The 21,758-nt window shown below is 52.3% G+C and overlaps 7 protein-coding genes across 7 annotated transcripts; 4 read left to right on the top strand and 3 right to left on the bottom strand.

Annotated features, from left to right (window-relative positions):
- Window position 1: 1 nt before the first annotated feature.
- BD324DRAFT_621968 (hypothetical protein) lies at window positions 2-4,712 on the bottom strand. The gene is made up of 16 exons (XM_022015429.1): window positions 4,162-4,712; window positions 3,284-3,423; window positions 3,094-3,219; window positions 2,927-3,041; window positions 1,973-2,880; window positions 1,785-1,921; window positions 1,682-1,745; window positions 1,545-1,635; window positions 1,429-1,501; window positions 1,200-1,371; window positions 917-1,154; window positions 655-863; window positions 522-602; window positions 273-464; window positions 163-215; window positions 2-106 (listed from the first exon to the last, which is right to left on the bottom strand). The coding sequence occupies exons 1-16, from the start codon at window positions 4,271-4,273 to the stop codon at window positions 52-54; spliced, it is 2,766 nt and encodes a 921-aa protein (XP_021872621.1). The 5' UTR covers window positions 4,274-4,712; the 3' UTR covers window positions 2-51.
- Window positions 4,695-10,640, bottom strand: BD324DRAFT_599646 (hypothetical protein; the record flags this gene model as incomplete). Its single annotated transcript, XM_022013906.1, has 5 exons — window positions 4,695-5,625; window positions 5,674-6,664; window positions 6,711-7,652; window positions 7,702-10,184; window positions 10,235-10,640. 5 exons carry the CDS (start codon window positions 10,638-10,640, stop codon window positions 4,943-4,945), a joined length of 5,505 nt encoding a protein of 1,834 aa, XP_021872620.1. The 3' UTR covers window positions 4,695-4,942.
- Window positions 10,641-11,718: 1,078 nt separating this feature from the next.
- Window positions 11,719-14,569, top strand: BD324DRAFT_641728 (peptidase family M1-domain-containing protein; the record flags this gene model as incomplete). The annotated part of the gene is made up of 19 exons (XM_022017441.1): window positions 11,719-12,060; window positions 12,115-12,231; window positions 12,285-12,452; window positions 12,504-12,611; window positions 12,658-12,707; window positions 12,750-12,838; window positions 12,891-12,982; window positions 13,032-13,088; window positions 13,138-13,164; window positions 13,213-13,243; window positions 13,365-13,450; window positions 13,499-13,502; window positions 13,542-13,576; window positions 13,623-13,823; window positions 13,873-13,938; window positions 13,981-14,077; window positions 14,132-14,296; window positions 14,350-14,462; window positions 14,519-14,569. The coding sequence occupies 19 exons, from the start codon at window positions 11,719-11,721 to the stop codon at window positions 14,567-14,569; spliced, it is 1,899 nt and encodes a 632-aa protein (XP_021872619.1).
- A 410-nt stretch (window positions 14,570-14,979) lies between these two features.
- On the top strand, window positions 14,980-15,654 carry BD324DRAFT_650041 (hypothetical protein; the record flags this gene model as incomplete). Its single annotated transcript, XM_022018083.1, has 1 exon — window positions 14,980-15,654. One exon carries the CDS (start codon window positions 14,980-14,982, stop codon window positions 15,652-15,654), a length of 675 nt encoding a protein of 224 aa, XP_021872618.1.
- Window positions 15,655-16,252: 598 nt separating this feature from the next.
- BD324DRAFT_650040 (hypothetical protein) lies at window positions 16,253-18,231 on the top strand (the record flags this gene model as incomplete). The annotated part of the gene is made up of 2 exons (XM_022018082.1): window positions 16,253-16,826; window positions 17,246-18,231. 2 exons carry the CDS (start codon window positions 16,253-16,255, stop codon window positions 18,229-18,231), a joined length of 1,560 nt encoding a protein of 519 aa, XP_021872617.1.
- A 369-nt stretch (window positions 18,232-18,600) lies between these two features.
- Window positions 18,601-20,839, top strand: BD324DRAFT_650039 (SGNH hydrolase-type esterase domain-containing protein; the record flags this gene model as incomplete). Its single annotated transcript, XM_022018081.1, has 2 exons — window positions 18,601-18,972; window positions 19,526-20,839. The coding sequence occupies 2 exons, from the start codon at window positions 18,601-18,603 to the stop codon at window positions 20,837-20,839; spliced, it is 1,686 nt and encodes a 561-aa protein (XP_021872616.1).
- A 73-nt stretch (window positions 20,840-20,912) lies between these two features.
- On the bottom strand, window positions 20,913-21,756 carry BD324DRAFT_650038 (hypothetical protein; the record flags this gene model as incomplete). Its single annotated transcript, XM_022018080.1, has 3 exons — window positions 20,913-20,937; window positions 20,993-21,160; window positions 21,239-21,756. The coding sequence occupies 3 exons, from the start codon at window positions 21,754-21,756 to the stop codon at window positions 20,913-20,915; spliced, it is 711 nt and encodes a 236-aa protein (XP_021872615.1).
- Between the last annotated feature and the right edge of the window lie 2 nt (window positions 21,757-21,758).

The raw sequence follows: 21,758 nt of genomic DNA, 5'->3' as shown, positions 1-21,758 counted from the left end.
ACTCCATATAGACTATGCATGATGTTGTTGTATGATGTGGCTTTGTTTGCGCTATTCCAATAATGCAAGTCGAGCAAGGTAAGATTCGACGACTCGCTTCCCGTTCCTTGGACGATCCTGTCAGCTCGCCGCCACCTTATCACCGCAGCAATGGGTCCTCACCTCAAGTTGAGCAACCTCATTCGCTCATTGGCCAAATGACCAGCATCGGATGCCTATCGAGAGCAGTTTTAGCGCTTTGCCCGTGCCCCCTTGACACAGCTTTAACTCACCTGACCCAGTGGGAGATGAACACAAGGTGCGCCAAATTCCCTTTCGAGCCAAAAGATGGTCGGGACCGTACCTCCCTCTCTGATCTTGAGAGGTTTGGCTCCCCATACATCTTCGATGGCGCATTCGAGTGATTTGAAATATGGCGAGTCGAGAGAGGTGAGCCACCAAGATGCCGAATGGGTCACCTTGATCTGTTCAAGAGCATGGCGTGTCAACAGTGTGATCCTTGTCATCTTGTCAAGACTGACCTCGAACGTGTTTGAAGAATGGAGGTCATCATACAGGTTCTTACAGTGGGCTTTGAGATTCGCTGTAATGGTCTCCAGGTCCTACGTGGGAATTCAGCAACCAGCGAGTATACCTTCGGGACGGATGACACACCTGATCAGGAACTATACGCATTGAGATATCCGCAGTGACGCGTCGAGGAATGACAGTCTTATTACTTGATCCGGTACTGCTTATATTGGCAATGGAGAAGGACGGGTCTCGCCATACTCTGGATAAATCTTCAACAGATCGCCCTGTCGCTATGGAGACATCGGTGAGATGCTGCATCTCTTCAGGCGTAGGAGATCGGACCTGGTCGTCTGGAAGGTCCATCAGAACATGCTCCGACCTCTGCTCTCGCCACATCACCCACAAAAGTCTGGGATTCTAACACCTTGACTGTCGGCTATCCCGCCCAAGACTCGGATCATGTCAAACATGGGCTCAGCAACGCTTCCGCCATCGACACCTGAATGGGCATCGGCTCCCTTGCTTGATATTTCCAAATGCGCATAGACGACTCCTCGCATCCCAAAAACGACACACGGGTCATCCTCGCCAACCCATGTAGAGTTGGACAAGAGCACTACATCGATATGCCCAATGGCGTCCTGCCTCTGGTGAGCACGACAGCAATGTAGCGATGCGCGACCCACCTTGTGCTTCCGGACGGTCGGAGCGAAACCTCTACTTCCCGCTTCTTCTTCACCCTCGATGAGCATGACGAGGTCCACATCCAACTCCCGCTTCTGCCGCAGGGATGAAGCAGCACAAGCCACGGCAAGGATCGGACCTTTATTGTCGCTCACACCCCGGCCGTATAGGTATCTGCACAGTGATCAGTCAATGTTTTCCCCCTGGGGATTGGGCCTTGTAGCTATTCACCCGTTTCGACCCGCCAGAGTCCAAGGATCAGACTCCCATCCGGCCTCCGCGGCTGGCTGGACATCGTAATGCCCTAGGTCCAATAAGCTCTTAAGCTCTCAAAGGGACTAGCTCACCATAAAACAAGACCCTCTTCCGCGGACGCCCGGTTTCTCGTCCGACGAAGGTAGCCAGGACCAGTGGATTTCGCCCGTTCTCACCGGAAATCTAATGCGAGTTAGCCGCTGTCTGTTCACCTTTCTGTCGAGCTCACCACCTCTGACTGAGCGCCGAGCTGCTGCAAGAGCCTTTTCAACAGATGCGCTCCCTGTCGACAGCTTCGACAAGTCAGCTCCGTACAAGGTATACGGCATTACCTCTCGCGATGAGCCTCGTCGCTGACGGTCGGCACTGCTATCAACTTGCTCAATGCTAGAAGCATGGTATCGCCCTCTCCTTCCACTTCAATCTCTCCGGATAAGGGCAGTGTTGAGGGTCGCGATATGGACCAAATCTAAGCACCGGCTCAGCTCATGTCCATGCAATGGGGAGACGATCTGCTAACCTTGACGAATGAGTCGTTCCCAGCGGTGATGTACTCCCAGCCATGTGTCGCTTGAACGATGACCGAGCTCAGAACGATCCCCTCGTGAGCTGCCCAGGAGGAAGTGTTCTCGAACTTCCCATCGATCCGTGCAACTTGACCATCGGCAGCTCCAGCATACAGATCCTCGCCAAGGACCGAAAGCGCCAAGACATCGGCAGCGTGAAGATCAATGTTTCGAATACAGGCAAATGTTTCGAGGTCCCACACGCCAACTTGACCATCTTGCATGCCCGCAAAGAGCAATGAATCTCGAAAGGCTAGGGAATGAACGGCTCCAGATAGCTCTTGGAACGTTTGGATAAGCTTTAGACCGCCTTCAGCTTTACAGAGCCATATTTTGATATCACTGTCTCCGGACCCTGAAACCAGCCAGGATTGTCCTTCGTTTCGAGGGATAAGATGCAGCGCGTAGACATAGCCGAAGTGGGCGAAGGCTATCCGTGCTCCTGGGCCGACGTCGAGCTCCACGGCCTTTGGGCCGTTCAGGCTCTTTTCCCCATTCGATTGGGCGGAATGTCGTGAGACTGTGGGCTCGAGGGTGTTCAGATTGGCCAGTTGCGGCGATGCGTGACTTGAAGTAGCATAGGAATGGCCCTTTTTACATCCGGGCACAGGACTCGTGGGCGTAGTTGAGCCTGATATTGGAGGGTTATCGAAGAACTTGTGCGGTCGATATCTCCCCGTGCGTTGGCGAGGTAGGCTGGGTGGAGTCGGCTTTGACGAGGATGATGTTGCTTCGCTACTTGACACTGCGACAGTATGACTTGCGGCCGTTTGTAGCGAAGCTTTACGTGTGCGAGTGGGATCTTGATGGAGTGATCCTGGATCGGCAAAATTGATCCATTCAATGGATGCGCTCTGAGACCCTGGACATTCTGATGAGCGCGCGATCCGGGGCACGCATAGACATACCGAAATAAAGCGTTCCTCCTGCTCTGTCATCCCATGCCAGACTGTAAATATCGCCAGACGTGTCATCGCATGGGTGAATGATGTAGACGGGCTCGAATGTCTTGGTGGACCATATCTAATAGCAGTCGTGAGCGATGCTCCGGCAGACAGCGACATTTTTTACTCACCCTGACATCCCCTGCTGAGCTGGAACTGACCAACCATCCCCTGTCTTCGACGATCATAAGAGCCAGCACGGATCCTTGATGGCCCAGAAGTTTGAACATTGGTCGGAGAGTGTTTCGAGAGAAGACCTGATTGGCGAACCAGATCAGCTGGACGACACTCGCGGAACGAGATCGGCGTGAGTCAACGCACCACAATTTCATTCTCCAGACTCTGGCACCCCGCATACACGCAGTTTTCATCGGCCGCAAGTGACAAGACTCGTCCGCCTTGCACACTCAGCAAGTGGCTCAACGCAGGCGTGTTGCCCTTCTGCTTCCACGTCAGTGAATCTGGCGTTTCGAAATGTTTAGACCCGACATCAGGGGAGAGTGTGACGTCGAGTCGTAGCCGAGGACGAGTTCGACCGTCGAACACACCAGAAACGGGGGAAGGAAGTCGAGAGGGAAGTAGCGATCCCAATGGGATAGGAGACGGTGAGGGCGGCGTGGTGGTCGACATTTTCACGGCAGTGGAAGAGAGTGTAGCATGAAAGTCAAAGTTTGAAGGACAGATCGGGGAAGTCGCCAGAGGGAAGACGATCCGTTTCGAGCGAGTCGAGGTGGAAGCGACGATCGTTCGAGTCATGGTTGGAGATGATTTAGAGGTCGAGGTGCAAGGTGATAGTGGAGGGGTAGTAGCGATACCGCGATAAATGTCAGCTAGTGAATCTTTGGCTGGCATGGCAGGGGTAATAGTCTCGGGTTATGGAGAAGTATGAGACAAGGAAGTAGAGGTGACGAGTATGAAGCAAAGACGTGTTATGGGTGGGCTCAGGGGGTTCAAAGACGATATCAATGGAGCGCTGGTTAGAAGGGAAGAAGATATCTCAGGAGTCGTTATCGACCGTGTGAGCGACGATGTCGGTTGAGGCCCTGAGGCTGGCTAGCCACTGGGGTCAAGTGAAGTACGCCAAGGTTCACAGACGAACAGATATCCAGTCAGACAGAGCTACATTACCTGACTGGCTCGTAGAGATAAGACAAGCTCGAGAGTAGTGATACGATAACTCCGAACACCTCCACACTCACCTCTTTTGATGCTGTTCGTGGACATTGACGTTGTTGAGGACGACTCCGCTCGAGCACTCCATTCATCATGACGTTTCTGGATGAGGCCTTCGATAGAGCTGTATGCCTGCATAGCAAGCAGGCGAATCCTGTATGGGTGCTTCGCTCGTCCTCGATGCCGATACCTTGGTAGGGCCTAGTGACGACAGCCAACTGGGACTGAGGATGTTTCCGCTCCGGATCCGCACTGAAGTTTGGCGTGTGCAGAAGGATTGTCAGGCGAGCAAAGGATTGGTAGAGCGGTCTATATAGCGTGATGACCAGCTGAGCTTCGTGCGAGCTTCATCTCTCCCCAGAGTCCGATGAAACAAAACGTCAAAGGTCGAGAGAGCCGTTGCCCAGGTGAGCTTTTGACTGTCCGGTGATACGACCCCTTCTTCAAAGTCCAGAGATCGTCAGGTCCCGGTTGTGATAAGGATGGGTCCAAGGAGTCGTCCGCTGAGGCTCTCCCAAACCCCCTTCTGGATTGTCAATAATGGACGAGATGTAGTTGAGGATGTTTGAAAGTGAACAGAATTCCGAGTCAATTGGGGATCTCCGAACTCGGAGATGATGATGCAATACTCCGAACAGAAAGATCAATCACGAGACCTACAACCGACTGCGTCCAGTGATGCTGAGGGGGATAATGCATGGCGAAGCTTGCTCTTGACTGAATGAGTTGAAGGAGGGGGGGTATACTTGATCTAATTGCAACAACAATTGTTTGAAACAAACTCTCGACACACAAGATGGTAGGTATCTAATTTCTTCCCCTTCTCGCAGCTTTTAAACATTCTTCTTCGAGCCCAACGACGCGAACCACATCGACACCACCATCTTGAAGGATCCTGACACCTTCACACTGCACGAAATCGGGTGGCTCCTCCACACCCAAGTAGACAGTATGGACTTTGGCCTTGACGAGTTCGAGAGCGCAGCTGGGTCCGCCGGATGTCCGAAAGGAGCAGGGCTCCATGGTGGCATAACAGCTAGAATCGGCGAGAACGTCCTCAATGGACGGCAGAGAATAGGACAAGGACGTTATGGAGGCCATGGTACTGATTGTTTCTGGACTGCCGGGTAAGTCGGGCAACTCGGCGTCTAGATCAGAAGACGATTTGCCGAGATCTATGATCTTCGAATTGGTTGTGGACCCAGCAGACGACTTGAGCAGTTCAGCGTAACGCGCTCGAAAGTTGGTCAACGCATTCGCTTCGGCGTGCGTGTTGCCAGGAATCTGACGACTATAACCCTCCCCCAACAAGAGGCCAGATGGGTCCGGGTCGTCCTTCGGGAAGGCCTGGAAGTGTGGACGAAGAGTCGTGAAATGGGATGAGGTATCGGGCAAGAAGATGCTGGATCCAACACAAAATGCCGTCTGAGAGACTGGGCATAGAAGAGTAAGTTGCAGACAGTGTCGCATGATGGAAAGGTGCAATGGGTCTGTGAGCATCGTCAGCTGCGTTCAGATGAAGATAAAATCTCACTCACCCTGACGAGAGGTGATGGAGGTTACAGCACTGGACACATCCTCTTTCGCAGGCGACGCCTTGACCTTGATACCGATCGAAGCCGTGACGGCGACACTGAGGACCTCGTCGGTGTTTTTCCGATCATACACTTTGACTAGAGCCTCCAGCGTATCCTTTGTCGTCGATGACGCACCGGAAGACGGACTATTGCTCGCCATGACCAGATCCAGGATGATCTTTGTCTTCTCGTTCGGCTGTAACGAAACGGAAAGCGACGTCGTACATTGGCGAGTCGGGATCATCGACGGAGGCATCTCCTCAGCAGGCGTAGCCATCCCAGAGGGGGCACCGCTCTTCATTGACGCGCTGTCTTCCGGATCCTCCACAATCTCTGCTCGGGCCGAGAACTCTGAGACCGTCGAAGTGGTCGGACTTGACGATTTTGGCGGAGTAACGCCCAGCTCTGTTAATCTCGATTCGTACTTTTCGACCTTGTCCTTTTTGCCTTTTCGCTGAGCTCCCTTGAGCTTCTGTAAGAGCGTTTCGACTTCCTCTTCTTCTCCCTTGGACAAAACGGTCCCTCCACCGCTGTCATCTCTCGCCAAACTGATCTGAGCGAAAGACTCGGGACCATCCTGAACTTCAATGACAAATGTTCGCTCGGCCTTGGACGTGTTGGAGAGGACGAATGTCTTGGACTCGAGCTTGGTCGCAGCGTCTGGGCTGATCGGTCCAAAGGCAATCGAAGGCGGTTCGACAGTCAAGACGGGTTGTTTCCGGACCACTGCTTTGATGGCGATATTTTGATCGTTGACCGAATCGAGCACGTTCTCGACCGTCAGATTCTCTTGGAAATTTCCGCCGAGCGAAGGGATAAAATTGAAGTTTTCAATCTCTTTACGACCAAATGCAGCGATGACACCCAATCGACCGAGACCGAGCTTCAGATCACCCGAAGCGATAGAACCAGATGTGCGCAAACGGAACAGACCGAGACAATCACTCCGGTTCTGTCACTTCGTCAGCCAATCTGCTCCGCTGACTTCAGTCACTCACCTGTATCACGATCATCTTTGACTTTGCCTCGCCCTTCTCGCATTGACCGAAATTGATTGAACTCTGCTGGACTTCCAAAACACTCCTGACGCAAGAGGATCGAAGGACCAAGTCCCTGACGGGAAGCTCTCCGAAATCAGACTTTCCAGCGGCGGAATGCGAGGCATTGGACAGCAAACTTCGGTCAAAATCTACGAGCCGGATGAAAATCCTCGAGTCGGCTCGCTTGTGTTTCGTCGTGATGTGCGGTCGAGTAGACCCGTTAGGCGTCATGACGGCTATGAGCTGACGCGTCGATTGCGCCGCCACGGAGATACTAGCAGCAGGGACGAGCTTCCGGCTCGAGATCATGTTCTGTAGCTCTTTCCTCAGAGCCATATGTCGCCGGACATATTCTTCCTCTTCTTCCAATGTGGCGTGAGTCACCGTCAATCGATGAGAATCGTGCTGTTCTAAAGCGGCCAGTAACTCGTCGACGGTCATCTTGGAAATTTCAGCCACGGAGGACAGAGGATCCATCTTGGTCTCGGCGCGTTTGGCAGTCAAAGCTGGAGACTTGTCTTGACCTTTCGCCACAGCCTCTCGAGTGAGATGAGATAGTGTGCTGTTCAGCTGGGCAGCCGGGGTCCTAGGTGCTTCCCCATGAGCAGCTTGGGATGGGGACTTCGGATGGGTGAGACTGCTCGTCTTCTTCTTTGTCTTCAGATCCTTGCTGAAAAGGCCGGTGGCCTTGGCACTGGCTGCAAAATCGAGTTTGGGAATCTTGGGATGCTGTCCGGATAGCTTTGTCCGATCCTCGAGCTCGATTGTGTCAAGAAGCATTGTCTTTTTGGATCGCGGAGAGCTTCGATGTGCAGATACTGGCGGGCCAGAAGCCAAGTCGAGATACTCGTGATCCTCTAGCAACTTCCGGTCTTTGAACACCACTGCATTGCCATACAGCTGGACAAAGTCAGCATCGGTTCACACAATCCATGGTCGCGTGGCTCACCTGGACAGGCCTGCCTCGACCACCTTTACGTAGAGCCGATGCCACCGCTGCACCTATAGACTGCTTGCTGGGATCTTTCTCCTTGTCGGCCTTGCACTCCGGCTTATCTTTCGCCTTTGATTTCGGTTTGGCAGCCTTGGCGTCACCGTGACTTGCTTGTCGAAGAGTCTCAATGAACCGTTCCTTCAATTCGCCAGCTACAGTTCCAGATGGCTTGTCCGACTCGTGTTCCTCGGCGTACTTGCCTACGATCCTCTTGTCGGGCGTGATCACATCTTCCAGCTTGACATAAAGCTCAACATCCTCAGGCTGAGAAGCTGACAAGTCCAGAACAAGCGGCGCTTGTGTGAGATTCTGAACAGACACTGAGCGAACTGTCGGGGAGTTGATCGTGACGGATCCAAAGTCTAAGAAATTGGATCCGGAAGGTGTAAGGATTCGATAGAGATGCGAGTGGATGGTGAGATTGTACACGTCGATGTTCCTTGACCTGATTTCCAGCAATTGATCATTACCTCGATTCAAGAGGTTCCGAACAAATATTTGCTTCTCGTAGTGATCATTGATCCGTCGAGGGAAGAATTCCAGCTTCTCTTCAACACTCTCAAAGGGCGGAATGACAATCACGTTCCGATTGGCCATCAAGACTTTGGAGATCGCTGCGATTTCGATTCGAGCCGACAAGGCACTGAGATTCTTGATCGTCACGGTACTCGTCTTGGACGCTCCAACAGTCACTTCGCCAAAGTCAATCTTCTTGCCGGATGAAATCTCGATGAAGGATGTACATGATTCGGCAGAGCAATTGATGACCCGACGGAATTTTGAAGACGCCTTGATGCTGGGATTCGAGTCCAGGAAGATCTTGAAATTCGACGGACGGAACGCTCCAGCGACTTCTGCGGCACTCGACGCATCTCGAGAGGGCCGGTAGAGCACAATGATTCGATACTCTGTGCCTGGTCTCATTGTCAATTCCTCAATCTGATCTGCATTCTCCTTGTCCAGCATCATGTCGACGGGCAGCGGCGTCGAAGACGTTGTAGGGGAGGACGAAGTCGGTACATGGAGTAAGGCATTGGTCTGTTCGGAGCTTCCAAAGAAGGGCATTTCTGAATCATCTTCATCCGAGTCGACGTCATTCTGAGGCCGATAGCTCGATCTCGAGGTCACGCGTGAGAGAGGGCGAGAAGGAGGTTGAGATCCATGCCTGCCAGTAGAATTGGACGTGTCGTCTCTGGGTCCACCATTGTCAAAGACCCCCCGTGAAGATGGTTCAGAGGTGTTTCCTCCCTTGCTAGACGCTACAGAAGGAGCTCGAGATGATGATCGACCAGAAATGGCTTTTCGTCCCCTCACATCTTCTCTTGTGGACACCCTAGATAATTGCTCGTTCGAAGTTTGTCTTGGAGGTCGAGGTCGTTCTTCGACCTCATCGTCCATGTCGTAACCTGCAACGCCGGCCAGGCGGAAAATGACTTCATGTCCTATGGAAGCGGAGAATCTGACGTCCAGAGGTTTTGATCCAGTATTCTTACAATTGACAGTCTTCTTCGCCCATATCCCATCTGGTATCTGGCCAAAGTCAAGGCCAGGTCCGCTGAGGACTTTGAGGGACTGATCCGCTGTTTCCATGTGGGCTGATCCAATGGCTCGACAAGTGACCGTGTTGCCTGATGAATGGACATTGGAAACGACAAAGTCGAATTCGAATTCTTCAATGGGCGCTTTGACGCGCATCTCGAGTCTGAGGTGACGAGAAGACAACGCAGGTAGGGGTACAGGCTGAGACGACGTGTCGACACCAAAGACGTTTTCTGAATCGAGATCGCGGAGCGAGAACCAAACGGCATCTTTGTGCTCGGCGCTGACGACGGCTGTCGTCCAGACAAGTTCGCACTCGGATCGATTGACGAGCATTATATCTCGATGGTACTCTTTGCCGACGACGGGATCCGCCCCGAAGTCAATGACAAGATGTCCGCTAGACTGCTGGGGACCACTAGCGAGACCGGAGTGTGGATCGATCAATGCAGATGTGAAGAGAGATCGACAGACTGTGGCGTAAAAGGGAAGATTAAGCAATTGACTCGATATTGAGCCACTCGCAGATGGGGTGGAGACGGCCTTGATAGTGACTACACCATGGACGGAAAAGGCTCGATGCACAGGTTCAGTACGTCTCAGTGCCGATGTAGTCGCAGACTTTGGCAGTGAGCCTGATTCTGATCCGGAGGAAAGTGCAGTAGGTGATGCCATCGGAGACACCTCTAGGTCAGATGCGCCGTTATAGCCAGAAAGGACTCGAGGTGTCGATGTATCGTCAAGGAACGGTGGTGAGACGACAGCAGGCATGGCGTTGGTAGGCTGAAATGCAAAATAGATCTTGGCCGTGGCATTCGGTCTGATGGTCACCCGGAGGGATGCGGTGCCTGATGATGTGGACGAGATGGAAGAAGATGTCGATGCGGACGACGGAGGTGCTGAGAAAAAGGTATGAACAGACGCTCAATCTCTCCATCCGCAAACTCACGTTTCTCATCATCCGCTAGCCAAAAGGTCAATCCTTGACCGAGATCACTGGAGACTTCGACGTTGACTTCTGAATCGATTACGTTTCTGATCCCAAACGACCGAACGGTCCTGTGACCCACAGTGTCATTCTCGTCGAGATAAGTGGATGGAAGATGGATCCATCCAGATGGTACTCCGACCGCTCGGATAAGAGTCTCAAGATTGGCAAAGGCATCGTGTGATGAAGTTGTGGAGGCACCGCTCGAGATGTCCGAGGAAGGTGCCGAAGAAGAGAGAGCACCGTCTCCCGATGTCTCCCCTCCACTTGATTCTCCCTCTGGATGTATGTAGCCATCCGCGAGTCCCATGAGACCTTTGACACCGGCTTCGACAATAGTGCCGACACTTTGCACCAGGTTGGTCATCGCGATTGCGGTCCTAAAGAGGGATTGGGGGTTGGGGTTGGGAGAAAGTCCGTCTGGGGACAGGTGATGGTGATGGTGAGGTGAGATGAGACTAGGATAACGACATGGGGGTCGATAGCCCTCTGGAACACTAGAGAGGTATCATGTTGTAGACGGAATTGTTGAGGAGTCTGCTCGATTAGCAAGGGGAGGTCTGATCCAGCCGCCTCTCGCGTCCTCTTGCGGGCGATGAATGTGGTAAGGGGAATGAATTTGAGAACGTTTGTCTTCCCCCTGGCAGCGTCACTGAGGTGGCAAGACTTGTCACACGGTGGCTATCCAGTCGAGTCGAGGTGTACCGACGATCTATCCGTTGTGGAGGACGACTGTCACCAGAGAAGGGACCAAAGGGATCTCCTTGTTGCTTTCGGGGGCGGGGAATGGGAAAAAAAAGCTGGGGGGTCCGGTCACACGAGCGGATTGGTGGAGAGGTCGTCCGAGTGCGCGACGAGGCTCGTCTCGCCGAGTCAGACTGTCCGCTCCGGGAGCAGAGTGTGGAGATCGCTGGAGATCTTTCAGAAATGAACGAGTGACACAAGGTGGGAAATGGCAGGATGGTGGTGGGTTGGTGGAATTTTGTCGCCTCGGAGAAAATTGGGACCAACGGTATTTTAGGCTGCTCTCTGCGTTCTCGCTCTGTCGTTGTATTCAAGCCATGCAGTCCACGTCGTGTGCGCTTGATGTGACCTCTACTGTATGTCAGCAGGAATCAGCCTCTATCGACTATCGACAACACGATGGCACAGGCATCAGTCAAAGCTATAAGTGTGATGACCCTCGGGGAGTGTCTATCGAAGTGCTGTGGGTGTGTGATCGTGTGCGTCCCTCGGGCAAACCGAAAATGTTATTAGAAACTGAGCATTTGATAATGGGGATTAGAAAACAAAGAAACGGGGTTTCTAATACCCGATTAGTACACGGCTATTGGCGCCGGATCCGAAGATCACTGGAACTTTCGGACCATGTGATGGATTGTTGACCCAGTACATCGTCTGGTCGTCACAACCTCATCTGTCCATCTCGTACAGTTGTCATCATCATGTCCTTCTCAACAGCGTATGCGCCAAAGAATCAGCATTCTATCCCTCAGGATGACAATGATCTGTCCACTCACGCCAACTACCGCGACATCAGGACCACTCACGTTGATCTCGATTGGACCATCGATTGGAAGTCTCAACTGATTCACGGATCATGTACACTCGAGCTGGAAGTGACGGCCAAGGATGGCGTGGAACACATCTCGTTGGATGAGAGTTATCTCGATATCAGTGCTGTGGAAGTCGATGGACAGGACTCCAAATTCACCCTGAGCGATAGGCATGGCGTCTGTGGGCGGGAACTTCGTATTGAGTTGGCGAACATGGCCAAGGCGGGCGATGTGAGTTCAGCAGGAATTCATAAGCATTTTAAGTCATTGACGCTATGCTTGCAGCAAGTCAAAGTCAAAATTCAGTACTCCACAACCAAAGACTGCACTACATTGGGCTGGCTGAACCCCGTCCAGACGAAGTCCGGTGACTGGCCCTTCCTCTACTCTCAGAGTCAGGCGGTGAATAGTGACCAGCTCTGTCCATACCATCACAGCTGATGATATGATTTCAGATCCACGCTCGATCCCTCCTACCATGTCAAGACACTCCCGCCGTCAAAGCTACTTATGCAGCCAAGGTCAAATCAACCTTACCCGCCTTGATGTCGGGTATCAGGGTGTCCCCTCCTTCTGAAGCCAAATTGGAGCTCGGTAAGGAGATTGAGTATGTCTACAAGCAGGTAAGTGAACTTCACCGTCCTTGTAAGTCAGCCTTGCCGACACAACTACAGCCCGTCGCCATCCCCTCGTACCTCATCGCCATCGCCTCCGGAGAATTGGCCTACCGCGAGTGTCCGAAGCAAGAAGGCAAGAACTGGAAGACTGGTATCTGGACCGAGGTAGGTAGATCAACCTCTCTGAGTGATCTGTTCTGACGGCCAATAGCCACTCATGCTCGATGCAGCGTACGAGGAATTCAATGCCGACACTCCCAAGTGAGTCATGCGATCAATGTGATCATCGTGCTGAGTGCTCAGATTCGTGGCTGCCGCCGAGAAATTTGCCTCGCCATACGAGTTCGGCGTGTACGACGTCTTGTTCCTTCCCAACTCTTTCCCTTATGGAGGTGGGCGGCGATCGATGGTACTGGATTCTGTCCAGGCTCACCTCGACAATAGGCATGGAGAACTCGTGCTTGACCTTTGCGACTCCAACTGTGCTTGCCGGAGACAAGAGCGCTGTCGATCTTGTCGCTCATGAGATCAGTCATGTGAGTGAAAGTCCTCGGGCCGTCTAAGCTCCTCCTGACTCTCTCCTAGTCGTGGTTCGGAAATGGTATTGGATGTGCTTCTTGGTCTCATTTCTGGCTCAACGAGGTGAATATCGCCGTGGGATAACACATCACCGAAAGCTGACCGAGTACAGGGCTGGACCACCTATCTTGAGCGTTTGGTAAGCGACGGAAACGTGTTGGAGTTCGAATTGTTGATATAGGCGTAGCTCGTCGGAGACAGAGAAGGAGAAGCTGCTCGTCAACTGTACGTCTACTTGTGTCAATGCGACCAATATGCTGACTATCGGGAATTCAGGTCGTTCATTGTCGGTGAGATATCTCTCGAGCTTGTTCCAACAGCCCACGCTCACGTCTGCAGGACGCACGGATCTCAAAGATGGTCTTGCTTTGCTGCAAAGCGAGCCTAGATTCCAGAGATTGGTGCCCAGCTTGCAACAATTTGAGGTGAGCATGGTCACCGCATATGAACACTGCATAGACTGACTTGTGCAGGACCGTGCGTCGACTTAAAATGCCCAAAGCTTACCACTTGCAGCCGATGATGCGTTCAGCAAAGTCCCCTACGAGAAGGTAGGTGGAACCTCATACACTGAGCATTTGACACTGACCATATCAGGGATCAAACTTCTTGCTGCACCTCGAACGGACTGTTGGAGGTCTGGACATCTTCCTGCCTTACCTGAGAGACTACTTCAAGACGTTCAACCACACATCCATCACGACTGATCAGTGGAAAGAGCACCTGTTCGACTATTTTGGCAAACAAGAGAACGGCTCAGAGTTCCAGCGTAAGCTTGGTCAGGTCGATTTCGACGAGGTGAGTTGTCTAGACTGTCTTTTGAGGAAGTGGCTGACGGGAGTCTTAGTGGATCTATGGCTCTGGACTCGATCTATGTGTCGACTTGCAGTATGACCAGTCGCTTGCTGAGTCTGTGAGTGACAGCCTGTGGGCTGAGCTGAGCTGACCGTGTCAGTGTGAGGCTCTCTCTCAGAAGTGGGATGCGGCGAGAGAAGTCAAGGAGACTTCGTTCACCTCGCACGATGTCGAGTCGTTCTCCACGCAACAAAAAGGTCAGTTTTTGTCAACATTTGACAGACATGGAACCTGCACTGAAACCCGTTCAGTCGTCTTCCTTGACAAACTTGATGCCCAGCCCGTCTTCCCCGCCTCTCTCATCTCATTGCTCGACAACACTTACGGCTTTGGCAAGAATGACAATGCGGAAGTCAGACTGCGCTTTTATCAGATTGCCCTGAAGTCTGGGCCAGAGTACGCCGAAGACGCTGCGAGTGAGTCTGCCGTTATCTCTTGTGATACAAGCCGACCTAAACGTTCCCCTCAGAATGGGTAGTGGACAAGGGCCGAATGAAATTCTGTCGACCCATCTTCCGGCTGCTCAAACAGCAGACGCCAGAGCTGGCGCAAAAGACATTCATGGAGCACAAGGACTTTTACGTGGGTCTAGGCTCTGTTACGAGGATGAATCAGGCTGACACGATGGTTTCACACAGCACCCTATTGCTCGAAAAATGATTGCCAAGGATCTCGGAGTCGACCTCTGAGTCGCAAAACAGTGGCAGTGGGCGTACACTATGCGATCAGTGCATGCTCCTACAAGGGCTGGGGCACAACCCTATTCTCTTTGTGCATGACTCAGCCAGCAATCGTGACCCTGCATAGGAAAGACTTATTCCCTGTTTTCGCGTCTCAAATGCCTCTCACTGTTTCCAGATGTTGACTGTAACAAAGGGTGAATGAGGAAGCATCGAGAAAAACACTTGAAAGGAGAATGAAACTCGAGTCAACCTAACGAGCTTTCATGGCCGTCTATCGTCAACCCCGTTTTGAACAAAGGTATTGATACTCGCCCCAGTGACGAGTGACGATGTGTGGGAAATGCGCTAGCGGTTTACATGCCCCCACTGTCACCTCATCCTTTACCTCATCTCATACTCGACTTACTCACACGAACATGGCGAGCCAGCAAGTGCACGAAAGCTTCGAGCTTGGCAACCTCGATCCTGACAACTCCGCTGGAGGTTCAGGAGGGGATTCAGCTTCCGAGAACCAGGCGCTACTCCAAAAAAGAGGAAGTTCTACTGACATTGCCACCGGCTCTGAGAAGCAGAGCAGCGGCTTCCGTCAAGCCATTGAATCCTTTTCGAACCTGTTCGGTTCCGCTGACCAGTCCAAGATCACTGTTCACAGGACTCGCAATGGAGAGGTCGACGTAGAAAGACTGGTGCACGATCTTAACTCTGCACTCCCCGAAGGTGTCTCAGTTCAGGTTCATGAAGAAATGACGTATCGGCCTCCCGTGACAGAGGCTACTGCACGGGGAGAACAAGATGGTGAAGCGGCAACGGCGGACGGCACGACTCTGCTCGATCTATTCAAAGACGGTGCTTGGACGACGTGGAAGCTTTTACGATCTGTTCATAGCCAAGATGCTCGAGACAGTTGGGTGTTTAGTGCTTACGATCGTGGGGCAGACTGCATCTACGAGAGTGGAAACCCTTGCGTTACATTGGCAAGCTTGGGAGCCTCCGCGGGATTCTTCGTCTGTGTCCCGGCTCTGATATGTTGTCCATGTGTACCTTGCCCAGATTGCTGTTGCGGTCAATGTGAGGACGCGCTGCAGGACTGAGGAAGGAATTGCTTACATGTCATGATACCTGAGCCTAGGTCTCTCATGGCGTACGTCGCTCAGCTCATGCATCTAGGGTTCCCGCTACGAAGTCGAACGATAGGCATCACGCCCCTGTTATCCGATCCAGGATGACGACCTCGAGTGACATGTGATAGAGATCAGGACTGCTGTCCTGACATGTCGGAGATGGTGACATATTCGTGGCTGGGCGTATGGTACAGATGCGCAGGATTCGACGCAGCTGATCTTCTCACCGTCCGTCGAGCAAGCAGAATTCTCCCCCCGAGGGCTGTGGAACCTGGCGGGATGACCTCTAACAAGGGGCAAGCAGGCGATGAAGTTCTGGATCGTCTTGCGCCATTCTGAGAGCCGAGGGCCAAGAGTCACTGAATCAAAGGATTAATTGTCTTGAAACGGATGGTCACAGCGAGAAACACTGCTTCAAAGGTGGTATGCAAATGTCGACATCTGCTTCTCTTCTCCTTGCACACGGATAAGGAGTGTGATCGCGCAGTTTCTCCCTAGACAGGCCTAATCCCCTCCACATGTTCACATATCAATCCTTCTCGACTTTCTCTCCTGGACACTTCTCACGATGAATCAACAAACACAAGGCCATCTTGGTTCTGAGGCTTTCGAGCTCCAGACTATTGGCGAGAGCGCCTCCAGAGACTCGTCCGATGGGCGACCTTACACGTCTGCCAGGTCAGATGCCTCGGAAGCGATCAGTCTGCTGGAGGGAGATCCCATGCGTGACACTGCGGCCACGGTCGCTGATGTCAGGTGTGGTCCCCTGACTCAAGTATGGCGGACACTTTCGACCCAATTTTACTCCAACGGGACGAGACTTGAGATACATAGGCTTCCTGATGGTAGGCCCGATGTCGAGCGACTGACGAGCGATTTGGGTACACTTCTTCCTGGCGAAATCTCTATTCAGTATCAGCCCCAACCAACGATGACTGCTGAAAATGCTGGTGATGGTAATCGCACTCTCGAGAATGAGAGTCAAGACAGCCAAGCAGTCACACGGAAGGACATTCTCCTGGACAAGCTGAAGGACGTTGCCTCGGCCGGTTTTGCAGTCATTCGCTCATGCCACAGTCAAGATACCCGACTCGAATGGACCGAAGAACTTTGGGACAGGGGAATGGACGGCGTACCCAATAGTGAGAACCCATGTGTCTTCGCTGGAAGCCTTGCGGTGATGTCTTGTCTCTATGGTTGCCTTCCAGCCACGATATGTTGTCCTTGCATCCCTTGCCCTGATTGCTTTTGTGGCACTTGCTAGGAATACCTGGATCCCGAAGTCAGAGGAACCATGTAGCATGTATGACGTTCTCTCTTGATGCGCTGGCGACACGCAAGACCTCTGGGCATGATGTGACACCCTCTGATGACCTATGGCTGGGATGCTGCGCGCGGGATTATGATGCATAGATCTGATCAACTCGACTCGAATCATGCCGAACAAATGCTGCTTCGGCTATCATCGACTCGGATTTCTGAGCGGATTTCCAATGTTCACCTGACGGGCTCTTGAATCTCTCTGTTCAATGCATTCCTTCTTTCCTCATCTACCAGGCAGGCACCATGTCGACGTATAGCTTCTATCAGGTGGATGTATTCTCGGATGAGGCGACCAAGGGGAACCCCGTCGCGGTAGTCATCGTGGATAATGAACCCTCAGACTCCAGCTCGGGATCTGCAGATCCATCCGCGGGGCCGAGTGAAGAAGCCATGCAGTCCTTTGCAAGTTGGACCAACCTGAGCGAAACTACTTTCCTGTTTCCCAACACCGCTGGATCAGCCTCAGGCGATGACTATGACTACACGCTGAGAATCTTTACGCCTGTTCGAGAACTGCCGTTTGCTGGACATCCTACACTTGGAAGTTGTCAAGCTTGGCTTCAACATTCCTCTGGTAAGGCCGGAACTGGAACGTCTGAGGCTCAAGGAGAGGATGGAGAATACCGATACGTCACGCAAAGATGTCAAATAGGCAACGTGACTATCCGAGTTCATCGACAGCATGGGACATTGGCATTCGCGGCTCCTCCCTTGATTCGATCAGGGCCCGTTGACTCCGAATTAGTGGACACCGTTTGTGATGCTATGAAGGTAGATTCAGCCTGTGTCATCGATCATTACTGGGTAGACACCGGTCCCGGGTTCTTTGCCCTCCAACTACAATCGGCCAAACAAGTCCTGGAAGTGAACTACGAAACAGTGACGGGCGTCAAGAACCTCATATGGGGAATATTCGGAGAGTACGAAGGGAACTCTGATGATCCAGACGCTCCACGGTACGAAGTCAGGTTATTCGCACCTGCGATCGATGTAGGAGAGGACCCAGTCACTGGGAGTCTGAATGCTGGAATCGCCATCTGGCTCGGGCAGAGAGCGGAAGCGGAAGGACGGAAGCCTGAAGACTACATCGCTTCGCAAGGGACCAAAGTAGGACGAAAAGGGAGGGTCAAGGTCAGCTATGTCTTGAACGATGACGGCAAGGTCGAGAGGATATGGATAGGGGGGCACGCTAACATTTGTATCGAGGGTAAACTGACATTGTAGCGGCGCGGTGTGGTTGCGATGCGATTGGACAGCGTCAATGGATGGTGTATAGATTGCGCGGTTTTAGAGCCTGTCGGACTTGTCTGATGCAAAGGACGTTGAGTGATCATATACTGAAGTCTCAGCACGCACTCAACCACAGAATGTCTCTCTACCCTCTCACCTGTCACCCCCTTACCAGAGGCAATGCTGATCCTTGCGAGCGTCTCACTGGTTCTACTACCAGCTGCTCTCTCTCAACGATCACGCTCAGTCACCTTGTGGTCAGTGTCCCCATTCCAGCTCAACGGTCAGACGCGAGTACCGTCCCCTTTCAACGATACGCTTGGAGGATACAACCATCCCGACAGACCTTTCGGCCTTCTCACAATGCCTCGCAGATCCGGATCAGATTTCTTCAGCTCTGGTCCATTTAACCTCACTGGACTTGCTCTGGCTGTGATGGGGCCCAATGCAACGGGATACGCTGTTGGCTCAGACCAGACCTTCACATCTTCGCTCGTCCGTGTCAGTATCAACGGTCACCCTTACTCGGTCCCGGATCCAAGAGAGATCGGCTGGACTGATCCGATCGACTTTGCGATCACGGCTGGTCTCAACGTACCCTTGGTATTGGACGACATGGAAACATCACGGGGCATTTCCAACGGTCAGACCACCTGGTTTGCCAAGGGTGATCAGACGTTTCTTGGAGAGCTCGACCAAGGCATAGAAGAGCTCGGAACGTACTTTCTCAGCGGTGTCAAAGGGATGGATACAAGGACATGCAATTGGCACTCTTGGAGATTCCATCACCCCTCGAGTTGGCGTACCTATCAATACTCGATAGAATGCATGAGATATGATGAGGAGGCCGACTGTTGCCATTGAGGAGACTACTCGTCCCCGTCCTTCAGTTTCACATCCATCTCCTCCGCCACTCTCTGTGCAATCGCTCAAACATGCCGCGAGGTACTACCGACTTTGAGACTAAGCGAGGTCCCGCGTGGACGAGGTCCGCAACCTCCGACACATATGATACACCAGCCAGTGCCAAGGGATCACCATGTGAATCTTCGATCTACGCTAGGAAGCACCTCATTGACAGCCTGATATAATCGTCCACTAGATCGAAAGCTTATCACTTTAGGACACTCTCCTTCCATTCGCCCGCAAAGATGAAAATTAGGCGACTTCCGCGTGGTGCGATGAGAGCGGGGGGCCATCCCATACCCGAGCCACAGCCTTGTCGACCTGGGAATGTCTATATGAAGACGGATCAGCCTTGGCACAGTCTGCTCATCCTCTTCATGAGCCTACATTCTACGTTCCATACAACATGAGATTGTTCTCTCTCTTCGGCGTCGCCTCGACCTCTGTTCTCGCTGCGGTTTTACCGGAACGAGATGCCGACCGTTGGGTCGATCTTTGGACAGTGGCACCATTTATCATTGATGGTCCTTCTGGCGTGCCATCTCCTTACAACGATACGTCAGGAGGAGTGTTGGCCAATACGACCATCCGACAGACTGTTCGACCATCCCACGATGCATCGGAGATCAAATTCCAATTGTCAAACTTCTTCAGTACTGGACCTCTAGTGATTCAACATCTGTCCGTGGCACATGCTTTACCTAATGCCAGTGGAGTGAGCTTGGGGCAAGGTCTCATCGACGTCCCGACGAGCAAAGACATCACCTTCGATGGTGGTCAATCTGGAATCACGATCCAGCCTGGCGATATCATCGAGACGGATCCGGTGGACTTTCGAGTGATTCAAGACAGAGACTACAGCCTGTCAATGTTTCTAGGCCAAGGTCAATCACACAACATTACCGGTCATTTCTGGGGTGAAACAGCTTGGTTCCTCGGTGGAGATCAGACTTCTGCGCCAAACTTTTCGCAAAATGGAGGAGCAGAACAGATTGGGACTTACTTCTTGGCTGCTATCGAAGGCAAGGTTAACGCTGAAGCCATTGTGGCACTTGGTGATTCGACGACCGACCGAGCCGGGACCGATATCGATACCTATGTAGGTTGGACCGATGACTTGGCAGTGCGGATCCAGAACGATCCATCGACAAGGCACTTGACGGTCAACAATGCTGGTATCGGAGCCAACACTGTGTTTCACTTGCCTAGTGTTGGTGAACCTGCTGTCGATCGACTCCAACGGGATGTCCTGAATCAAGCTGGTGTCAAATATTGTATCGTCTTTGAAGGAGTCAACGATATTGGGTCTCAAAATGACACGGAGATCGAAGGTCCCACCAGTCCATCGACCATTCTCAACGGTGTCATTGACGGATATAAGAGTATAATCGAACGATTACATGCGCAAGGGATCAAAGCGATCGGAGCGACCATTACGCCATTCCATAAACCTGCTTATGCGACCGGTCTCAATTTTTACTATACGCCCGGACGAGAACAAACGAGACTCAAGATCAACGAGTGGATCAGAACCCCAGGAAATTATGATGCCTTCTTTGACTTTTCAGCCGTCGTCACGAATGCCAGTAACCCTATCCAAATGGCAGATCGATACGCTTCGGCCGACTTCTTACATCCTGGACCCGAGGGGTACAAAGCCATAGCGGAATCGATCGACTTGAACGTCTTCCATTGACGATGAGGTGTAACAATTCCAAGAGGCCTTTGAAGCTGGAGGAGGATGGTGGCGTACCCTGGACAACCTTACACTAGAAGATGTTCATCTTGCTTGGTCTATGAATATAGTTTAGCGGATTCGAAATCAACCTCGCTGCTGTCGTGTCCTTACCTCAGTCGCAGCATTAGACCCGTCCAGACAGCAGGCAAGGCGATCCAGTTGGCCACCACGCGCAAGACGAGTGACATGGTCCCTTCCTGTCTTGTTGCCCAGAGGGAATGTGCTCCGCCAAGATGGGCAGAAAACAGGAAGAGCGTCATGAATGCGTAACCGCCGACCCTGGAAAGAATGCCCCGCCCCCACACACATGAGCATGGGCACAATGTGATATACTTCATTACTGGCCGTCTGACTCACCTGTGATACTTGTACAATTTCTTTCCCTTGACTTCTCCACCGACGAGTTTCCCTTTCTCCCAAGTACTTGCCAACCCTCCCGCGACTTGACTGAACGCCAGACCTACCGAGATGATACCGAGCAGTCCATGCCATGTTGTAAAGTGAGGAGCTCCTCTCAAATACTTGTTGTACGCTATCGAGAATGACCCAAGGAGGAAGATAGCATGTCCAGCCAGAGCGAACGATTGATGTGTTTCGAATCGGCGGGTACGTTCAGCCGCAGCGGATGGTGAGGGTGGTTGCAGAGGGGCGATACCCCAACTGAACAGTAAGACGGAGAGACTCTGAGCGAGAGGATGGAGTGTGAACCAAGATAGGGAAGATGATGTTGTAGATGAGAGCACAAGAAGAAAGATGCTGGCGGTAAATGCTAGCGATCCATATCGGACCAGCTTGAGCGCAAATGTCTCCAGGGCAGTCTCGCTGTGACCAGCAGATTTGATGTGCTCGAAAGCCGGAGTCCTACTTGAAGACATCC

This window comes from Kockovaella imperatae (assembly GCF_002102565.1).
Source record: "Kockovaella imperatae strain NRRL Y-17943 chromosome Unknown BD324scaffold_4, whole genome shotgun sequence".
In the NCBI taxonomy this organism is placed as follows: Eukaryota; Fungi; Basidiomycota; class Tremellomycetes; order Tremellales; family Cuniculitremaceae; genus Kockovaella; species Kockovaella imperatae.
Note: the sequence above shows the minus strand (reverse complement) of the source record. Positions and strands in the feature narration are given on the sequence as shown.